The sequence below is a fragment of the Trichoderma camerunense genome (genome assembly GCF_050948025.1).
Source record: "Trichoderma camerunense strain CBS 138272 chromosome Unknown V8C40scaffold_22, whole genome shotgun sequence".
Taxonomy (NCBI): Eukaryota; Fungi; Ascomycota; class Sordariomycetes; order Hypocreales; family Hypocreaceae; genus Trichoderma; species Trichoderma camerunense.
Genome location: NW_028145348.1, coordinates 298,212 through 316,838, shown reverse-complemented (window position 1 = coordinate 316,838; position 18,627 = coordinate 298,212). Strand labels below are relative to the sequence as shown.

The window sequence follows — 18,627 nt, the reverse complement described above, 5'->3', positions numbered from 1 at the left end:
TCCCAGGCCTTGACCGGTGGTTACCTTGGACATGCACATATAGACCGTATGATTAACAGTTATCCTTACAAGTGCGTAGGAGTAGAAAAGAAGGTGTGCTAACCACTGGCTGTCTAGACTATAGCAATCAGTTTATTAAGCCAAATTCCATCTTAGTTGTTTATTTAGGCCACCTATGGATGTGGATGCGAAGGCTCATGATGCATCGTAATAGCAATCCAAAAAGGGTGCGATGTACGAGCCATCTTTCGTTAATTGGAATCGGAAATAGGCATAGACGTATGGCGCAAGCTTCAATGTTCTTGTCAATCACACTCAACAACAGCGACAAAAACCAGTTGACCATCCCTTAAGAGCGAATACCCGACATTATCCCCACGAAGTAACATGGCATAACAACCAAAGTAGAAACTAGGATATTTGAGGCTAATACTCGATAATTGACAAAAATTAATAATGGAGAGTTAAAAGTAGCAGCAGTAGAACGCGGACGGATTTTCCGCTTCCTACACCTGGTCGGAATGTTTAGGACGGAGTTCCGCATACAAAGTCCCGTCACCCGGTGCGGCAAGTTCCGCCCTTTGAATTCTGGCCCACCATAGGCTTAGAAAGCAGACAAAAACAACAACGATACAACCTGAGATGTATGGAATCATGTTTTGAAAGATTCCATTTAGCAGGTTGTGCTTATTGAGCAAATCGTTGTTGGCGAGTTGTGATGGCTTCAAACAGCTGGTTCCGTGATGTCAATGCACCCATGTTATCTTGTGGAAAGACTTTCCCTAATGCTGCTTGTCAAGTATAAAGACCAGCGGAAACCATGCATCAATTGAAATACATATCCTCCATCATTCTCATCAATCTTCCAGTAAACCAAAAGCATTAAATCACTTCCAGAAATCACTTCTAGAAATCACTCCTAAAAATCTTTCAACATGTCTCCCAGAATTCTCTTCGTTCTCACTAGCGCTGCTAAGATGAACAATGGCGCACCCACTGGGTGGTACTTGGTTAGTTCCCTAGGCCTCGTCCCTTTGAGTTTTGGAAATAGCCACTTACAATCATAAAATCTCAGCCTGAGTTTGCCCGACCCTACTTCCACTTGATTGGTCCGGACGAGGCAAACCCCAGGGCTGAAATCGTCGTGGCTTCCCCTGCTGGTGGCCTGGCTCCCATTGACGAAGTCTCAGTGAAGAACTTCAAGGACGATGCTTCAGTCAAGTTCTACGAAACCAAGAAGCATCTTTGGGAGAAAACCGTAGCCCTCAAGGATCTTCAGGGAAAGGCATCTGAGTTTGATGCCATTTTCTACCCTGGTGGCCACGGCCCCATGTTCGACCTTGTTAACGACAAGGAGTCCATCAAGCTGATTGAGGACTTCTACAATGCTGGCAAAGTTGTTGCGGCCGTCTGCCATGGCCCCATCGTTTTCGTGAATGCCGTTGTCGACGGAAAGCCGCTCCTTAGTGGCCGCACCGCTACTGGCTTCAGCAACGCAGAAGAAGATGCCATCAAGCTGACTGAGTTCATGCCTGCTCTTTTGGAGGACGAGATCAAGCGCGTGGGTGGCAAATATGTCAAGGCAGACGACCTTTGGAAGGAGCACGTTGTCGTTGATGGTCGCATCATCACTGGCCAGAACCCCAACTCTGCTCTGGGTGTTGGCGCTGCGATTGCTAAGGCACTTGGTATGTTTGGCAACTGTTGACGTTTTCCGTGAATAGGCTAACCATATGACTTCCATAGGTCTTGACTCTGCCTAAGGGGTAGATCTATATACTCCTAACATCATCCTTGGGTTCTGAACAGCAGCTGAAAAGAGAGTGGCGAGGTAATCTGGCGATTGTTTTGTAGGGTATTAGCAGTACCATTGCAGTAACTAACGACATGATGCTTCCGGCAAGGGCCGTTCTGGTCAAAGATGGCGATTAGGAGCGATAATTTAGAGCAGAATGATTACGGATATCTCATGTACTTAGAGAGGTTGACAGGCAATATATGATCTATACACGCAATAATTATCTCCAATGTCTATTCATCAAAGAGAGAATCAGCAGTAGCAACAGCCTTCTGGAAAGTCGCAGAGTTCAACTGCTGGATAACATATGCATGAGGTCGGAAGACCCTGCTATTAAATTCTAGATATCCAATCAGTACGTGTATATTATATAACATAATTTGTAAACCTACCTCCGGTAATACCACTCGTATCTTCCTGGTGTATCAGGTTACGGGAGGAATCGGACCAAGCAGCCAGCTTAATGCGATAGATCTATACCAGCATATAAATTAGTCTAACGTTAGCTAGGTAGAAATTCGGACTGACCTTGAAATACGGCTGATCAACGTCGGGAAATCGGAGCACACGAATGTCAATTAATGCTTGTTCATGATACTCGCTTTTAGCAAAGAAGTTCTCGAAGTTATCAAGGATAGCACCGATCTGAGCAACAATCTTTGCTAATACTTCGACATCAATCCTGGTGCTATTAAGGACATCATCATCTGAGATGAGATTTTAAAACCACGCTTGAACCTACTGATAACATTAGATTGAGCATAATGGCATCTTATTAACACGAGTGCGTACCTCTCTCACAATGCTGGCGTCAGGTGAACCGTCGAATTTGAAACCATTAACACTCCCCTTAAACTTATCGGCCCGGAAGACCCCTGGGCCTCCATCACGAGGATCAAGCAACGGATTGTGCATCATATTGCCCAAAACAGCATCCCAGCTCTTATCGGGCTGATTTCCTAGAGATTTCAAGTTCCCGGCGATCATAATTTTCAGGTGGTCATCCAATTCCCGAAGCGACTCCTTGTTTAGTTTCCCAAATGATGGAGCTAGATCAATGTGAAGAAATTCATTAGAGTTTGATCCAGTAGGATTTATCTGAGAAGTGAGGTAAGCGGAAGTTTATATGGTAGATTGATCTATCTGGCGTTGATGTACCTTGCTGAAGTCAAAGTTTCGAACGAAGTCACCGATCTCACCAGTCTTTCCAAAGACATTGACGTATAGTGGAGCTGAAGGGGGCAGAGCCATGCTGTACAGTTTCGGGGGAGTAAAAGGAAAAGAGGTTTAAAAGGGACTAACAATATTAAAGCTGCAAAAGCTTCGAGTTTAAACGGTTGAATAAGGATAGATAAATGAGTGACTTATATATGCGAATATTTGATATGAATAGTAACGACAATATATTTGTAAGTGCATTGCAATATTGGTTGTCAATAATGTATTATAACTGGCTGCAGTAATTGAGCTGAGTCCTTGTGGCAAGCTGAGTACCCAGCCATTAGACTGACCTATAGTAAGCAAGGATAATATGGCATCTGAGATCTGCAAGAATGGAAGCGATTACATGTACCTATTTACAGCCGCTTGAGTTATTGTGTTAATAGCGCCCTCATTAGCTGGACAAATTCAGGGCTGAGCCAATAGCTTACTCCATCACGTCCCACTGGAACGGCCTCGGTTCCGCTTGCATGGGCAATTGTAGGGGCATCTTGGCACACTAATGGCCCGTCTGAGCAATTGATTTGCTTGGGTTGGAAGAGAGTGGCTGGCTAAAAACCAATAAATGTCAATAGTATAGGTAGTTTAATGCGTCTGCACTTTGTATAACACAGCTTGCTAAAATCTCATATATAGCGCCTTTTACCTTTCTGTTACTACCTGAGTAGCATGATACATGTATATATGTATTTTGAGTTAACACGCAGCCCGTTGGAGCCGCGCTTTTAGCGTGAGGTTGGTTATAGAGCGAGTTGTAGCATGTCCATATTACAGTTAACCACCAGCTGCTATACATTGACGTATATTTATAAATCCCACCGGATCACTAGAACTGAAGTAAAAGTTCTATTCAATGATATCATACTTCTGCTTCTCTAGGTCGTAATTTGTCCAATAAAGGTAGTTTTGCTATACGAGCATATGTGACTTATGAAGCGAGAGATGGGAATACTGCAGGGCTTTTCTTTCTTGTAGGTAGTTCAAAGTCTTTTGTTATTTGACATTCAAGTGTCTAATTTTATGTTCGAGAAAAAATTCTCTCAAGATTATTTACATAACCACGCTAACACAGATGTTCACTGTATCGGAGCGCACATTGGTAACTGAAGGCAGCGTTCTATACGACCAAATCGGCTCTATAGGCATTGCGAGTAGTCTATATTCCTGTGGTTAGAATTTGAAACATGCTTTGCAGCGAAATGGTAATGGAAGTACTCACAATCGTTGCTATACTGGCAAGTTGTGCCTGCTGTGCAAATCTTGCAGCCGGTATATCCGTTACCACCACACTGGCCCCAATGGGTTTGAGTGCAGCCTGCAGCACTCGAGGTAGTCGTCCTGCTTGAAGTAGAGGTTCTCAGGGTCGTGCTGGGAGGAGGCGTGGTGGAGGTTCTAGATGTGCTGGGAGGAGGGTTACCGCCGGTTGAGCCAGTAGTCGAACCAATATCTCCCCATCGGATGTTGGAGAAGATGACATGAGTGCCCGGGTTGTTGGCAACAATGGTGGAGGGGTTACCCTCCGTGCTGCTGCAGGGACCGGCATTGCCGCTGTCCAGCCAGTTCATGTTTCCGCCGTTATCGTTCCAGATGCTGAATACCAATACCATGCCGTTTGCCAGAGCCTTGCCCATGGTTGTGAGACCACCGTAGGCTGAAGCGGACGGGCAAGATGAAATAGTGTCACCGCCAGATTGAGCACTCGGGACGTCAACGCCATTCTGTCTATACTTGCGCGTAATGCTCACAAGGTTGCCGGAAGGCAAGCCATTGTCCGTGTTGAACTGTGTAATGATGGTGAAGACCTTGGAGGTATCAAGTGTGAACCCAGGGCCCCAGTAGCTAGGCGAAGCATTGATGTCAGCTTTACTAGGGTTTGCCAACGTCATTAGGGAAAGAATAAACTCACCGTTGGAATCCGTTTGCGTAGGGGTTGAAACCGCAACCGCTAGCATCGCAAGCGGTGGCCGTGCAAGAGTGAGGAGTGAATGCATTGGCTCTTGAGTTGGCTTCAAGGATATCCATCTCGTTGCAGCAGTAGCCTGAATGGTTAGTGTTGAGGGTACCATTCTTCCAGGTCTGGACGGGGCACTGGGCATCGCAATAACCGCTTCCATAGTTGGCGCCAGCTGTGTTGTACTGGTTGGCACCACCATTTGCGGCCATTTCAGAGAGGTAAAGGGCACCGTTCTCTCCACATGGCAGAGTTGAGAGGTCGACATCGAAGCTCAGCTCTTGGCCGTTCAACTGAAGCAACTCATAGTCTCCATCAGATCCCAAAAGATAGAGTCGTGGAGATACGCTGCTATATCCGCCAGAACTGCTGGGCATGTACTGGTTCATGGTGAGAGAGCTACCCGAGACCGTGACACCAGAGGCAGCGTAGTCGACGCCCTCGATGAAGCAGTTGGCACCACAAGTCGCTTCATCAGGGCAAAGAGTGGTATTTACTCCGCCATTGACGGTGCACGAGTTGAAGTTCTTGTCGTGCATCCAGCGGTAGTTCCAGTCAAGGACGACGGAGGTATCTTGAGCCACACATCCCCCAGACGTTGTGCACTTGTAGGTCGTTAACTTGGGATGGACCTCGGGAGTGCTGGTTCCAGGTTGCTGACCAGCAACAATCTGGGCAATACATGCAACAAGGACAGCCGTAGCTAGCGGGAAGGGACCGGAGAGAGCCATTTTGAAACTATGGGCCAAGAAGAGAGATTTTGGCAAGACCTGATAGGAATGATTCCACGACAATGATACGGAACTGCGGTCCCTTTTAAGATGTTTTCTACACAGCACCGGCGATCCTGAACGACAAACCACGTTGCATCTGTTCTAATCCAAAAGCTGCTAATTCCTAGTGTCTTCATGCTGTTAGGCTATGAGAAGTGGTAATAACCCCCAAGACCCTATAGGTTGGGTCGAAGGTATCTTGGCAGTTTTGCCGTTTTCTGTAGTCCTAATGCTACCGTTGTATAGAGGTTATATACAAACAATATGCTTGGGTCATTAAACTGTAACAACTAGTTTGATAAAAAGGCTATACAGAAGACTTGGATCGAAATGGCATCTGAATGCTACCGTAGTACATTTCTGCAAGCTAGCACTATGAAGATAAAGAAATTTAAGAGGGGCCTACAATTCTTCCATCTATCGCCAAGAGCCATTTAGATTGACTTAGGCCTTTTGCTTACATGTGTTGTAACCTATGTTACCTTTAGCAATTTCGGCAAAACTCATATTGGCGATAATCGACTGACGGGTAAAAGGAAAGGCAAAAAGAAAAAAGAAACGACAAGGGGCTCATACATTTTTGCTAGGCTTATTATATAAGATGATTTAGGCTGATTGGCTAGATTCTACATGCAGTTGCCAAGTAAGGAGTTTCTTATATTGAAACAAATATTAGCCAAGGTCTTTTACACCGAACACCATCCTTCATAATGCCTACCGCATATTATCATGGTAGCACCATCACGCTGCAACCCGAAACAAGAGATCCAAGCGCAACAAATCCCATCAAACCTATTGATCAACCAAGCACAGTCAACTGTAACTACAACAATACAGTCGCATGGGACTATATAGATGTTTTGTCCACCGGATGCTCCTTTGGCTATGACAGACAGTTGGCTCAGATGGGCCATTCAACGTCGTGGCTGACCGGCCCGATCAACCCAGCCGGTCCGATCGATCCAACCTACATGTACTTAGCCAGTCCAATCTATGCAATCGGATTCTCCGATCATACATTTATATCTAAACCATATTGAGACAGTGCATCTATCCGAATATATACAGTCGTTCTAACTTGAGTCACCACGAAGGATCCGGGCAGGATCCAAAATGACACGTATAGCCTCACCTACCATAAACCATATAATCATGTAATCTTAAAACGTTTAGGAACAAGTATATAGGACAGAATAACAGTAACGAACGATAAAAAGGACGAAAACATATATAACAGCCTGTGTCAATTAGCTGTCGTTGACTTGGCCATTGATCGGCCTATCGCACAAAGATCTAATGAGATCCACCTTCTTAGAGAACGAGATGCCAGATGAAATAAAGATGAGGCAACCTCCATGGGGGATATCTGTCTTCACCATGTGCATCATCAATGTGGACCATTATAGGCATTTTACTACATTGGGCAACGGTGCTACTTTCTGATTGCATCCGGAAGGACCTTGACGACCTTGAGTTGAAGGGATTATACCTTCCTATGCGGACGCAAGTGGTGAAAAGTATTCGCGAGCTTCTACAATTTTGCGATTTACTGGTAAGAATGTCAAAAATAAGTCTTGCGATAGTGTTCGTCCACATTCACTTGCATGTCTACTGCTTCGCGATGCTTGTCCGTCGTAACCATCATCCGAACCAGCAGTTCCTCATAAGATACTTCATCAAGCAGCTCCCTCGAGATCTTCTCTACAGCGTCTTCAAACTTGAAGAAAACTTTCTTATCCATATTAAATATTTGTTGACTTTAGAATGCGTGCGGAAGACAGCATGGGGACTTTGCCTTGTGTATCGCGACCGTTCGCCTGCTACATTCTCATGAAGAATTGCGAAGTAGGGCAAAGTTTCTCCTCCTTTACGTTATCTTAGGTTATCTAATGAGTGAAGTAACCCTGATACTCCTCCTTGAAGGTCTTATGGTAGAATTCGCGTGATGACATTAATGCTAGTAACCACTCATCTCCAGATTGGTCACTCAGCCAATGCGCATCCTTGCCATACCATACCCAACTGGTTACAGGGAGCACCTAGAAAAATAGATTTTATTCTAATGTAGCAAAAATTGCCAAAGCCTGGATATACTGTTAAAAATAGTCAATTGTTCCAAGCAATATTTTGCTTCCTGATACTATTGTCGTTGTGTGTGTAATTGAGACTCAAATCAACTTAGTTCTTCGTCATATTAAATCTAGGGTTGGTCCTCGTCAATATCCCACTGGATTTATTTCATTCGTTAATGTCTAGAAGATCTATTCGAGCTGCGTTTGATCGCCAAGCGAATATGGCAGCTCATGTTACCGATGTGACTGCGACTAGGCTGCAATGTGCCCAGAATCCTTCACGTTTCAGCCTAACGGGGTGAAAGCTGCATGTAGTAAAATCTGCCTTACGTTCCTTTCTCTCTCAGACATCACGTTTAGCAATTTTATTTTACTACGTTCCCCCTCTTTCTTCGTATATGAGAGGAGCGGAGCACTTGATATGACTTCATAAGTCTTGGCTACCGGATTCTTAGTCTTGATTGACGCGCGAGCTGAATAGAGAGTCTCACCTCTTCCATCACCTCAATGACTTAGCTAGCAATCATGTCAAACCCTAACGACTACACAGTTGGATGGATCTGCGCCATAAGCACGGAGTACGTTGCCGCGCAAGCTTTTCTTGACGAAAAGCACGAAGGGCCTGAATATGTGTCCCCTAACGATAATAACGATTACACCCTAGGCAAGATTGGAAAACACAATGTTGTCATAGCCGTTTTGCCTGGTGGAAAATATGGCATAGCCTCTGCCGCAATTGTAGCTAGAGATATGCTACATAGCTTCCCGAACGTTAGGATCGGTCTGATGGTTGGTATCGGCGGCGGTGCGCCAAGCCAAAAGCACGATATTCGTCTCGGCGACATCGTAGTCAGTGTACCTCGAGATGGAAAGGGCGGTGTTTTCCAATATGACTTTGGCAAGACAATACAGAACCGGAGCTTTTGCACAACAGGGTTCTTAAGCCAGCCGCCAACGGTGCTGTTAACAGCAATAAATGGACTTCAGGCACAATATGAGATCGATGGCCACCAACTTGAAGAGGCCATTAATAACGTGCTTGAGAAGAAGCCAAGATTGAGTAGGAGGTACAGGCGCCCGGATATAAGTACAGACATACTGTTCAGATCTAAAGCGACTCACGATTCCAGCTGTATCACAGACTGTGTTCAAGATCCATCAAACTTAGTGTTACGATCTGAGCGGGGAGACGAGGAGGATAATCCGGCAGTTCACTACGGCCTGATCGCTTCTGCAAACCAGTTAATGAAAGATGCACTGGTTCGAGATAGACTTGCGGCGGAAATGGACGTTTTGTGTTTTGAAATGGAAGCGGCAGGGTTAATGAACCATTTCCCGTGCCTAGTTATCCGGGGCATATGCGATTATTCTGATTCACACAAGAACAAAGAGTGGCAAGGTTATGCAGCGATGGCAGCGGCTGCATATGCTAAAGACCTTTTATACAGGCTCCCTCCCAATAGGGTTGAAGCTGAGGAGAAGGCTACAGAGCTTCTTTCTCGAGGTGAGTCATTATCTAGTGTCCCTTTGCCGAATTAATAGCAAATTGTTAACGAGTCTGTAGTTCATCATTATGTTGAAAAAGTCGAGTGCAAATTGGACAGAAAAGAAGATTCTAAAATTCTTCACTGGCTTACGAATATTGACTATGGCCCCCAACAGAGTGACAATCTACAGAGAGGGCAACCGGGAACTGGTCAATGGCTTCTAGATTCTACAGAGTACTCCACCTGGTTGAAGACCAATAAGCAAACTTTATTCTGCCCGGGGATTCCAGGAGCCGGGAAGACTATTCTTACATCAATTGTGGTAGACGACCTTTGCAAGAGATACCCTAATGATACCTCAATTGGGGTTGCTTACATCTATTGTAACTTCCAGCAGAAAGGCGAACATACGGCCTACGACCTACTTGCAAGTCTGCTTAAACAACTAGCCCAAGGCCAGTCTTCTCTGCCAGGCGGCGTAAAAGATCTCTATGACCAACACCAAGCTAAGAAGACGCGGCCGTCAATAGACGAAATCTCCGAGGCTCTGCAGTCTGTGGCAGCTATATTTTCAAGGGTCTTTATTATCGTTGATGCTCTTGATGAGTGCCAAACATCAAACAAGTGCCGATCGACACTCCTTATGGAAATTTTTAACCTTCAGGCGAAGACAAAAATAAATTTCTTTGCAACTTCACGACGAATCCCGGACATTGAGAGGGCATTCAAGGAATATCCTTCTCTTGAAATCCTTGCAAGTGATGAAGATGTACAAAAATATCTTGATAGTCAAATGTCGGAACTCCCAGGATGTGTCTTAAAGAGGCCAGATCTACAAGAAGAAATTAAGCTCAAAATCGTCAAAGCGATTGACGGAATGTATGTTGCTCCTCTCGTCCTTCGCGAAAAAGCTAACTATCTGTAGGTTTCTGCTCGCAAAGCTTCATCTTGATTCCCTGAAAAGTAAATGGACACCAAAAGCTATCCGGACAGCTTTAGAAGCCCTCCCCACTGGATCTGAAGTATATACTGAAACATATGACGCAGCGATGGACCGAATCAAGGGGCAGACGGGCTCGAGAGAGCTTGCAATACAGGTCCTATCTTGGATCACCTGTGCAAGGAGACGACTGACTACATTAGAGCTTCAGCATGCACTTGCTGTAGAAATAGGCAATTATGACTTGGACGAAGATAATCTCCCAGAGATTGAAGATCTTGTCTCTGTGTGCGCGGGTTTAGTTACTGTTGATGAGGCGAGTAATATCATCCGCTTGGTGCATTATACAACACAAGAATACTTTGAGCGGACTCAAAGCCATTGGTTCCCAAATGCGAATGCCAGCATTACCACAATATGCGTTACCTACCTGTCATTTAGCGTCTTCGAGAATGGGTTTTGTCCAACGGATGACAGCTTCAATGAGCGGCTGCAATCGAATCATCTCTATGACTACGCGGCACGCAACTGGGGACACCATGCTCGTAAGACTTTGACATTATGCCAGGAAGTCATGGAGTTCCTAAAGCAGAAGTCAAAGATAGAAGCAGCGAGTCAAGCGCTGATGATGCCCCCACGAAGCTCAAATTACAGTCAACGAGTACCAAGGCGTATGACAGCTCTTCACTTAGTGGCATACTTTGGAGTTGAGGACGCGGCTAGGGCACTCTTTCAAAATGCAGTAGAAATTGATGCCAAGAACACTGACAGTCAGACGCCATTGTCCTTGGCGGCAAAGAATGGCCACTTGAAAGTGGTAGAACTGCTGCTCGAGAATGGTGCTGAGCTAGAATCTGAGGATGATAGGGGTAACACGCCGTTGCTATGGGCTATAGTAAACGGGCACAAAGCAGTAGTACAACTGCTGCTTGGAAAAGACGCCAAGGTACAGTTTAAAGACAAGCAGGGTCGGACGCCGTTGTCTTTGGCTGTAGAGAATGGGCACGGGGCAGTGGTGAAGCTGCTACTTTTGAAGAACGTCGACGTAAACTCGAGAAACGAATACAGTTGGACACCGCTGTGGATTGCTGCGAACAAGGGCCACGAGAGAGTTGTGAAGCTACTGCTCACACGGGAGGAAATCGATGCGAACTGCTGTGATATAGATGGACATACACCACTGTCAAAAGCCGCATCATGCGGACATGAGGCAGTGGTGAAGTTGCTATTGGGGGTGGACAGAATCAATCCAGACTCCAAGGACAATTGTGGGTGGACACCGCTGATGCGAGCTGCGCAAAATGGACACGGGACAGTGGTGAAACTACTACTTACGAGGAAAGAGGTCAATATAAACTCCAAGGAAATGGGCGGTAGGGTACTGGATTTAGAAAGGGGCAGAGCAACGGATCACTCTCCATTGAGCCCTGACTCTCCATGGACCCATGATTTTTCATGGAACAACAACTCTTCGTGGGGCTATCGATCTACAGGAAACTATCATTCTTCAGGGAGCTATTACTCATTAGGGGCGTATCACTCTCAAGGGGGGAACTGCCATGATGCATACAACTATAATCGGCACCCAACATACAGCATAACGAGTCATGGCTCGACTCGGTGCATCCCGAAAATATACATCCAAGGAAGCGGCCGGACACCGCTATCATGGGCGGCAAAGAATGGGCATGAGGCAGTAGTAAAGGTGCTACTTGAGCAGGGTGCTGAGGTAGATTCGAAAGATAACGGAGGCCAGACGCCGCTGTCCTTGGCGGCAGAAAATGGACATGAAATCGTAGTAAGGCTTCTGCTTGAAAAAGGTTCGAAGGCTGAGTCTAAGGATAAAAGGAATCTGACGCCGCTATCTTTAGCAAACAAAAACGGGCATAAGGCACTCGCAAAGCTACTGGTCAACAATCAACTGCAGCTTCGTGATAATAGGGGTTAGATGCTGTTGCCATAGGCGGTGGAGGATGTCCGTATAGCTCTGGCGAAGTTACTAAAAGCCTCCCAAGACTGATCTACAACTAGTTCTAAGTTCGTTCTAAATTTTGAGATGATATATCATCAGGAGAGCATTAGAAGCTATGTAAATAATCAGTTTTTGTGAACTTTATGTAGGAACTAGACAAAAATAGTAATGATGAAGGGATTAGCTCACACATCCAAATAATACACACACAAAGGTAGTAGCGTAATTGCTTTGTAGTGATTCTGGGCAAATAGCCCGTTCAAAAGAACTATACGAATCAGCCACATTCGGCGGCAATAGCAGCGGCATAGAGTCGACTCAATTTGCTTCAAAAGGGTATTCCATCTTCATCCAGATCTGCAACTTCGCCACTCCCACTTTCGATTGCAGTATTGAGCTCGTGGCTTCCGTCGACCATATTGTCAAAGACTATGTCATAATCACCTTCCGATGTCTCACGCATTAATTCCATATGAACGTCTTGGATATGATATACCAAGTCTTCGGCATTCGGTCGAGCTTCAGGCGCCTCAGCCATACACATACGGATTATCTGCACAATCTCTCTTGGCATAAACTGATCCATTTCTCCTGTCCTTTGAAGCACAATTCGCCATCTGGCCTGAACCATCTCCGCCATTAGACGTCCGGCAGAATAAATGTCTGAGGCGAAGCTATATTGATGGTGCTTCCGTACTTCTGGCGCCCAGTATTCCACGTTTCCGTAGTATTTTCGACCGAGAGATTGCTCTTTGTCAGTTACCAGACCTTCTCCAAGATCCACGAGCAGTATCTCGATTGAGATCGAGGTAAACGCGTCACGGGGCGTAGGTCTTGTTGTAACTAAGACATTATTTGGGTGAATGTCTCTGTTAGAAATGAGTCTCATGTCCTAGGCGTGAAACCAACTTCGGAAGGGAAAAGAACCTACCGATGAATGATATTGTTCCTATGCAACTCATCGAGACCTACCGCGATATCTTCAATACAGTCAAATACAATCTCCCAGTCCTTCATCGCACCTGTCAAACGGCTATCAAGGTATTGCAATACGGAACCGAGTTCGGCCCATTCAAATACCATGAACAGCGTGTCAAGTGGGAACGGTTCACAATTACTTGGTACTTTTGTGATTCCATAAAAGCGAATGCAGCGCACTGATCTCGCTGCTAATGCTCGCAGAGAAGCATCTAGCTGTCGATACGGTCACCATGGCTAGCCCAAACGTGAGGACTTGTATTCCAGAACACTTACCTCGCTCAGAAACTTCCGCTCGTCCACTGAGTCCGTTAACCTAGTTGTTTTAAGAGCAACTTCTCGGATTTCGGAAGCCGGCATATCAATCTTTTGGGGGCACGTCCACTTCGCCCGGTAGACGAGACCACTGGTACCGGCCAATGGGCTGAAATTGATAGAGTGTATCTCGTTGAAAGGTATGATCTCAAGAAATCCATCGTACTGTGGGCTCTCACCTGTCAAACCAAGGGCCTCTGCTACTTCACTGACTCTCCCGAAACGACAATCATCGACAAATCGCTGGAAATATCTTTGCGCGGCAATATGGTCCCTCTCCTCATAAAGTTTACGAAACTGTATACCTGGAATAGTCTCTAGCAGAAGCCACTGTCCAGAATCCGCATGCTGGGTAATTGCACAGTCGTTCTAAGTGCGAATTAGTAAAGGCGAATGAATAAGGAGCTTCTCACACGAACCCATTTCATCCAGTAGTTGTGTAATTCTCCCCATATGTCAGAGGTTTTTAGAGGTGTTTGCTGGAAGATTATACCATCTTCGTGCAGGTATTCCTGAAAGTACAGTTCATTGTTGACACAAAATCGGTATACTTCCTCTTCTGTATGTAAGTGGTGGTCGAATTTAGCGCGACGCTCAGGGCGCCAGACAAGCATTTGACTCCCAGGATCTCGCATATCGAGGCTTAGACTGGACCAAGGTATGAATTCCAGAAAGCGTGATGGATGCCGAAAAGCGAATCCCTGCAGGTATTTGAAGATGGAGATTACTCTTTATGCCCCATATTGATATCACAGATATTGAAGCTTACTTTGGAATGGTTCTTCCATTTCTTGTTAATAAATCCACTGCCTGAATCCACATGCGACTCCAAAAACTTGCAATCCGTCAGGGCAGCATCGAGTTTACGGCTTGTATCTTCTGAACTGCGAAAGATTGTGCAGCACATTTGCACCAAACTCCATATCTCGAAAGTTGTGACGCTTTCCCAGCTTTGTAGTATTGACGTTATTTCGACAGCTGGCGACTGTTCAAATTGGGAAGATTCGCCGCTGATTATTGTATCATTAAGCCACCGGAGGCTGGCGTCGTCCACTTCTTGTTTGGAGCTCTCATGGGCATCTTCACGGAGGGCCCCGGACTGACGCAGCTGAGTCAGAATCTTCCGACTCTCCTTATCATCACCGTCAGCTATGAGGTGAATGACTGCTACGATCTTCCAGTACCATCTGTCCTCGAGCGAAAGGTATAGTCGAAGCGTGGGAAGTTCACCATCCTCTGTAGTTTTAAACTGAGACTCAAGCTCAGGGTTATCACGCAGTAGCAAAGCCAATCTGGAGTGGTTACTGTAGAAACATCTCACATCGCGTTCCCAGAATCTCTGTATTACAGACCAAGCAGTGGCTGCGGACTTGCCATGATTTGCGATCCAGTCTTCGGAAAAGAATACTGTGCAAGCGTCTTCTGCCAATTTTCGCGTCCAAGACCATGAATGCAGTAATCTGACTTGTGCTTCCACTGACATATCTGGAAGACCGTTGATAAAGGCTTGAGATAGAAAAGATTTGGAGAAGTCGCGAAGAAGCTTCTTTTCATAGTCATGTACACTGACTTTAATGTCTATAGACATGTTGCTGCTGTCAAAAGGTGATAGTGAATAAATATGTCGGTAGAGACTTAAACGTTCATAGGGAAACTGAATTCGGGTGGAATCAATAACCAGATTAATATGGTATTAGGAAAATGGGCGACTTACATCTACTACTGGGATCAAGTACAAGAAATGGATACGAAGAGTTGTGGTGGCATCGACGCAAGGGGTTGAAAGGTCGTGTGCATTATACGCATTAATCGAGATGCCAGCGTCAAAGAAACGCGTAATTATGCTACATTAGGCAGCAATACCAAGAAACGCGAATTCGAACGCCGTCAGCCTATCAATCGTCGGGCCTTCTCAGCCTCATTTTCACCCTATCCCTGATCTGCGGGGTAGCTTCGTCGTGTTTCGTCCTCTGTACGCGTTGGACGCACTACTATGTCACAGGTGAGGCTCTAGAACGTTTTGATTCCTCACCTCGGGCTTTCAAGTGGATGTCCTGCAACGAAGTTCCACACTCCATTCGCAGAAATCACAACTTAACCGTAAAGAAGACCAACTGAGACGGGCAACTGTCTGTTGTCCAAGGATGGGACCTGAACTTGCATTTGCCGTTCAAGGCTGTATGACAGAAAGCACGACTCTACTAATTGCACTGATCAAAAAGATCAATGAAGTTCGAGGACTAAAAAAGAAATGCGAGGCACTGGGTCACCAAGCCTGCATCTTGATATATCTTCTGGGCAAGAATAGAGACGCAATCACCTCTTTCAAGACATTAGGCCAATTCACGGCATGTCTGAACAGAATTGACGCCTTCGTGTCTGCGATCAAGCAGTCGAGATTCTTTGAGAGATCTCTCAAGCTATACTGGACACACGAGTACCAGTCGCTCACAAGCGAGATTTCGTCTGTCAAATCGATTTTTATAGTCGAATCAGTGGTATGCAATTTAGTTACTCCATAAAAGACCTAAACTGAAAATGAGCAGGCTGAAATATTGTCACGAGAGGACCTCATCAGCAAACAACTGGGGAGTGTATTGAAGACTCAGGGAGAGCAGAAAGAGATTCTACTTTACCTGCAAGCGTCTGCAAAATTAATTGAAGGAAGCAAGATAGGTTCGCTATCCTCTGCTCCAATTGTTGAATTGCATACAGATTTTCAAGAAAAGGACTTTACCTTCTCATTTGAGGCCCAAGATGGCCTCTTAAAACGCGGCACTATCAACAGCGCTAGTCAAATTGTGTGCTACAAAATTGAGTTGACCAGGTCGATGCCAGAATTTTTGAAGATATATAAGAACATTCAAGCAGGAGCATACGTGCAACGGCTGTTTGGAACTGTCAAACTCGGCGAGAACTACTATGTTGTGATGCAAGATCTAGAGGACGGCAAGACACTCGCGTCAGCATGCAGAGATAATGGTTTACCAGATACCCCATTAGCTCGCGTATCATTGGCATATGATATCGCAAAGACGATGGCTTGGTACCACAATGCTCAGCTTCTGCTGAAATCCGTTTCCGATCATTCGATTGTTCTCCAAGAGCTCTCATCTGGGAGATTAGCTCCGTTCCTCACGAAGTTGCAAAATGCAAGGCACGTAAGTACTCGTAGCTACCGGTAGCGCCTAAAGATACGTTATGAACCTTTGTTGACAGCAATCAGATTCTTGAACAGACCACTGGTTTGAAGTACGATGTCCGATACGAAGCTCCGGAGTACGAGAGACTAAGAGAACATACCAAATATACGGACATTTGGAGGTGAGCACCAAATGCTTTTAGCATCCCTCCTCTCTAACCAGATACAGTCTCGGCGTCATTATTTGGCAGTGCCTTACAGGTTCGGTTCCATATGACATTCCGACCGAAGTCGGGGCGGAAGATAAGGATTACGCCAAATTGCGCGAAGCCTTGGACATGGCTAACCTCCCGGGAGATGTGAACGCAAGCGGCCTCTCTAGTCTCGGAAGCGCCCGGGACTTGATAGCGCAATGCTGGAGCAGAGATCCTTTGCTCAGACCAACTGCAGCTTCTGCTGCCGAGATCCTGCTTGACCTACGAGTTCAGCTTGTCATATCCCCACCGAACACTCTGGGAGGTGCCGCGGAGACTGAACAGGCGTTGAAGCCGAAGTGCGAGGCCACGGGCGAGAAAGAAAAGCCCCTCCAGCCCAATAATAATGGTGAAGTCGAAGTTGAGAAGGCTGATAACGATGACGCCGACAATTTAGATCCCCGAAAGATTGAGGAGGCTATGAATGCAGCCCTTGCCGCAGTAGTTCATGCAAGGAAGCTTAACGAGAAGAAACAAGCGTTTCAACAGTCAGAAGCGCATCTCTCAAAAAACCAGTTTCGGTTGTTATCTGAGAAAGGTGGAGACCGCAGCCCAGTTGAAAATTTCTTGATTGGAGCGGTGATTTTCTGGAACGTTTGCGATGTTGTGGAAGAAGAAATCGAATCTGCTAGGATAGTAGGCTTGGCCCTCTCAGCCGAAGGTAAGTCCTTTGATTTCCCTGTTCTTTGTATATTCTCAGTTCAAACCACTGAGACGTGTCCAGGAATGCGCGCGCACACCTCAATTACGTATCTTCAGTCCGCAGCGGAGACAGGGTACACAGAGGCATATCTGGAACTCTTCAAAGCTCACGCTACTTTGGCTCGTGAATTTCGCTCCAAAAGCTTCTGAGGACAACAAATCTCGTATTATGGTATCATGAGATTAAGTGTGCCGATTAAAAAGTTGAAAGCGATCCAGAGTCGATGGCCTTGATAACGTTTATTGCCATAAGAGCATAGACATGAGACTACTCACCAATAATTAAAGAGGTACTGCGGATCATTGCGATGAACCCTGCATTTTCTTAGTCCAACTGTACTCCAAGGAAGTCTCTCTATATTATATGCATAGCCAGACATCTCATCTCATGCACATAGTGACACATAGTGACACTGCATCGCATATTCTTACTCCGGCCCCAAAAAGGCTCCCGCGCCGTGTGGGGCCGCACCAAACCTCGGCTCCGGCCCGGATGAAGCGGAATCCACCCGAAAACTAGCTAGGTGACTAATTGGTTATGAATAATCGCTGCTTTTCTTTCATGCGTTCGTACACCACCGGAGCGTTTTCATTGCGAGATCTGATGACGCCATTCGAGGCCAAGCTGGTCCTATTGCAACCCCAGAGCTAAATGATGATGAGAGCTGTAGCATCATATGCCGGGACATCAATTAGTGATCACACCACCTCACAACAAAAACGAAACCCAAAACCCAGCACCCCCAAAGTGTACTCCGCAGAGTCAGATAAAAGCGGAAAAAGAAGAAAAAAAGATTCCAGATGAGTTAAAAACGCCCACCCCGCACCAACCCGCCCCGTCATCACCGTCTTTCCCAATCAAGTCAAACCCCTCCATCTCCACATGCCTGCATCTAGGCATAGTTGCTTTATAAGCCAGATGGCACAATCACGTATGTGTCCCCTCCCAGTCCGGAACAAACCGCAGTATGCGGAAATGGGGGGAGGATTTATCAGCGTCTTCTTGTTGTTTCGTTAATGTC

The 18,627-nt window shown here is 45.8% G+C and overlaps 6 protein-coding genes across 6 annotated transcripts; 3 read left to right on the top strand and 3 right to left on the bottom strand.

Moving 5' to 3' along the window:
• Positions 1-862: 862 nt before the first annotated feature.
• On the top strand, positions 863-1,763 carry V8C40DRAFT_283312 (type 1 glutamine amidotransferase domain-containing protein; the record flags this gene model as incomplete). The annotated part of the gene is made up of 3 exons (XM_083221924.1): positions 863-1,010; positions 1,076-1,688; positions 1,747-1,763. The coding sequence occupies exons 1-3, from the start codon at positions 936-938 to the stop codon at positions 1,761-1,763; spliced, it is 705 nt and encodes a 234-aa protein (XP_083068472.1). The 5' UTR covers positions 863-935.
• A 268-nt stretch (positions 1,764-2,031) lies between these two features.
• On the bottom strand, positions 2,032-3,049 carry V8C40DRAFT_270286 (uncharacterized protein; the record flags this gene model as incomplete). The annotated part of the gene is made up of 5 exons (XM_083220173.1): positions 2,032-2,138; positions 2,191-2,272; positions 2,327-2,455; positions 2,591-2,896; positions 2,957-3,049. 5 exons carry the CDS (start codon positions 3,047-3,049, stop codon positions 2,032-2,034), a joined length of 717 nt encoding a protein of 238 aa, XP_083068471.1.
• A 1,106-nt stretch (positions 3,050-4,155) lies between these two features.
• V8C40DRAFT_270285 (carbohydrate-binding module family 1 protein) lies at positions 4,156-5,701 on the bottom strand (the record flags this gene model as incomplete). The annotated part of the gene is made up of 3 exons (XM_083220172.1): positions 4,156-4,175; positions 4,239-4,858; positions 4,926-5,701. 3 exons carry the CDS (start codon positions 5,699-5,701, stop codon positions 4,156-4,158), a joined length of 1,416 nt encoding a protein of 471 aa, XP_083068470.1.
• Positions 5,702-8,169: 2,468 nt separating this feature from the next.
• On the top strand, positions 8,170-12,190 carry V8C40DRAFT_283309 (uncharacterized protein; the record flags this gene model as incomplete). The annotated part of the gene is made up of 3 exons (XM_083221923.1): positions 8,170-9,319; positions 9,380-10,181; positions 10,228-12,190. The coding sequence occupies exons 1-3, from the start codon at positions 8,341-8,343 to the stop codon at positions 12,188-12,190; spliced, it is 3,744 nt and encodes a 1,247-aa protein (XP_083068469.1). The 5' UTR covers positions 8,170-8,340.
• A 352-nt stretch (positions 12,191-12,542) lies between these two features.
• Positions 12,543-15,095, bottom strand: V8C40DRAFT_270283 (protein kinase family protein; the record flags this gene model as incomplete). The annotated part of the gene is made up of 5 exons (XM_083220171.1): positions 12,543-13,083; positions 13,146-13,408; positions 13,469-13,876; positions 13,927-14,208; positions 14,277-15,095. The coding sequence occupies 5 exons, from the start codon at positions 15,093-15,095 to the stop codon at positions 12,543-12,545; spliced, it is 2,313 nt and encodes a 770-aa protein (XP_083068468.1).
• A 465-nt stretch (positions 15,096-15,560) lies between these two features.
• Positions 15,561-17,862, top strand: V8C40DRAFT_117877 (kinase-like domain-containing protein). Its single transcript, XM_083210888.1, has 5 exons — positions 15,561-16,005; positions 16,054-16,668; positions 16,734-16,831; positions 16,879-17,564; positions 17,628-17,862. The coding sequence occupies exons 1-5, from the start codon at positions 15,652-15,654 to the stop codon at positions 17,753-17,755; spliced, it is 1,881 nt and encodes a 626-aa protein (XP_083068467.1). The 5' UTR covers positions 15,561-15,651; the 3' UTR covers positions 17,756-17,862.
• Positions 17,863-18,627: the final 765 nt, after the last annotated feature.

What these genes read in the sequence shown, in the direction of transcription:
- V8C40DRAFT_117877 (XM_083210888.1), top strand. Translation starts at nt 15,652, where the DNA reads ATGGGACCTGAACTTGCATTTGCCGTTCAAGGCTGTATGACAGAAAGC. An exon ending in AGTTGCAAAATGCAAGGCAC is followed by an intron (nt 16,669 to 16,733) that starts GTAAGTACTCGT and finishes GACAGCAATCAG; the next exon opens with ATTCTTGAACAGACCACTGG. An exon ending in CTTGGCCCTCTCAGCCGAAG is followed by an intron (nt 17,565 to 17,627) that starts GTAAGTCCTTTG and finishes AGACGTGTCCAG; the next exon opens with GAATGCGCGCGCACACCTCA.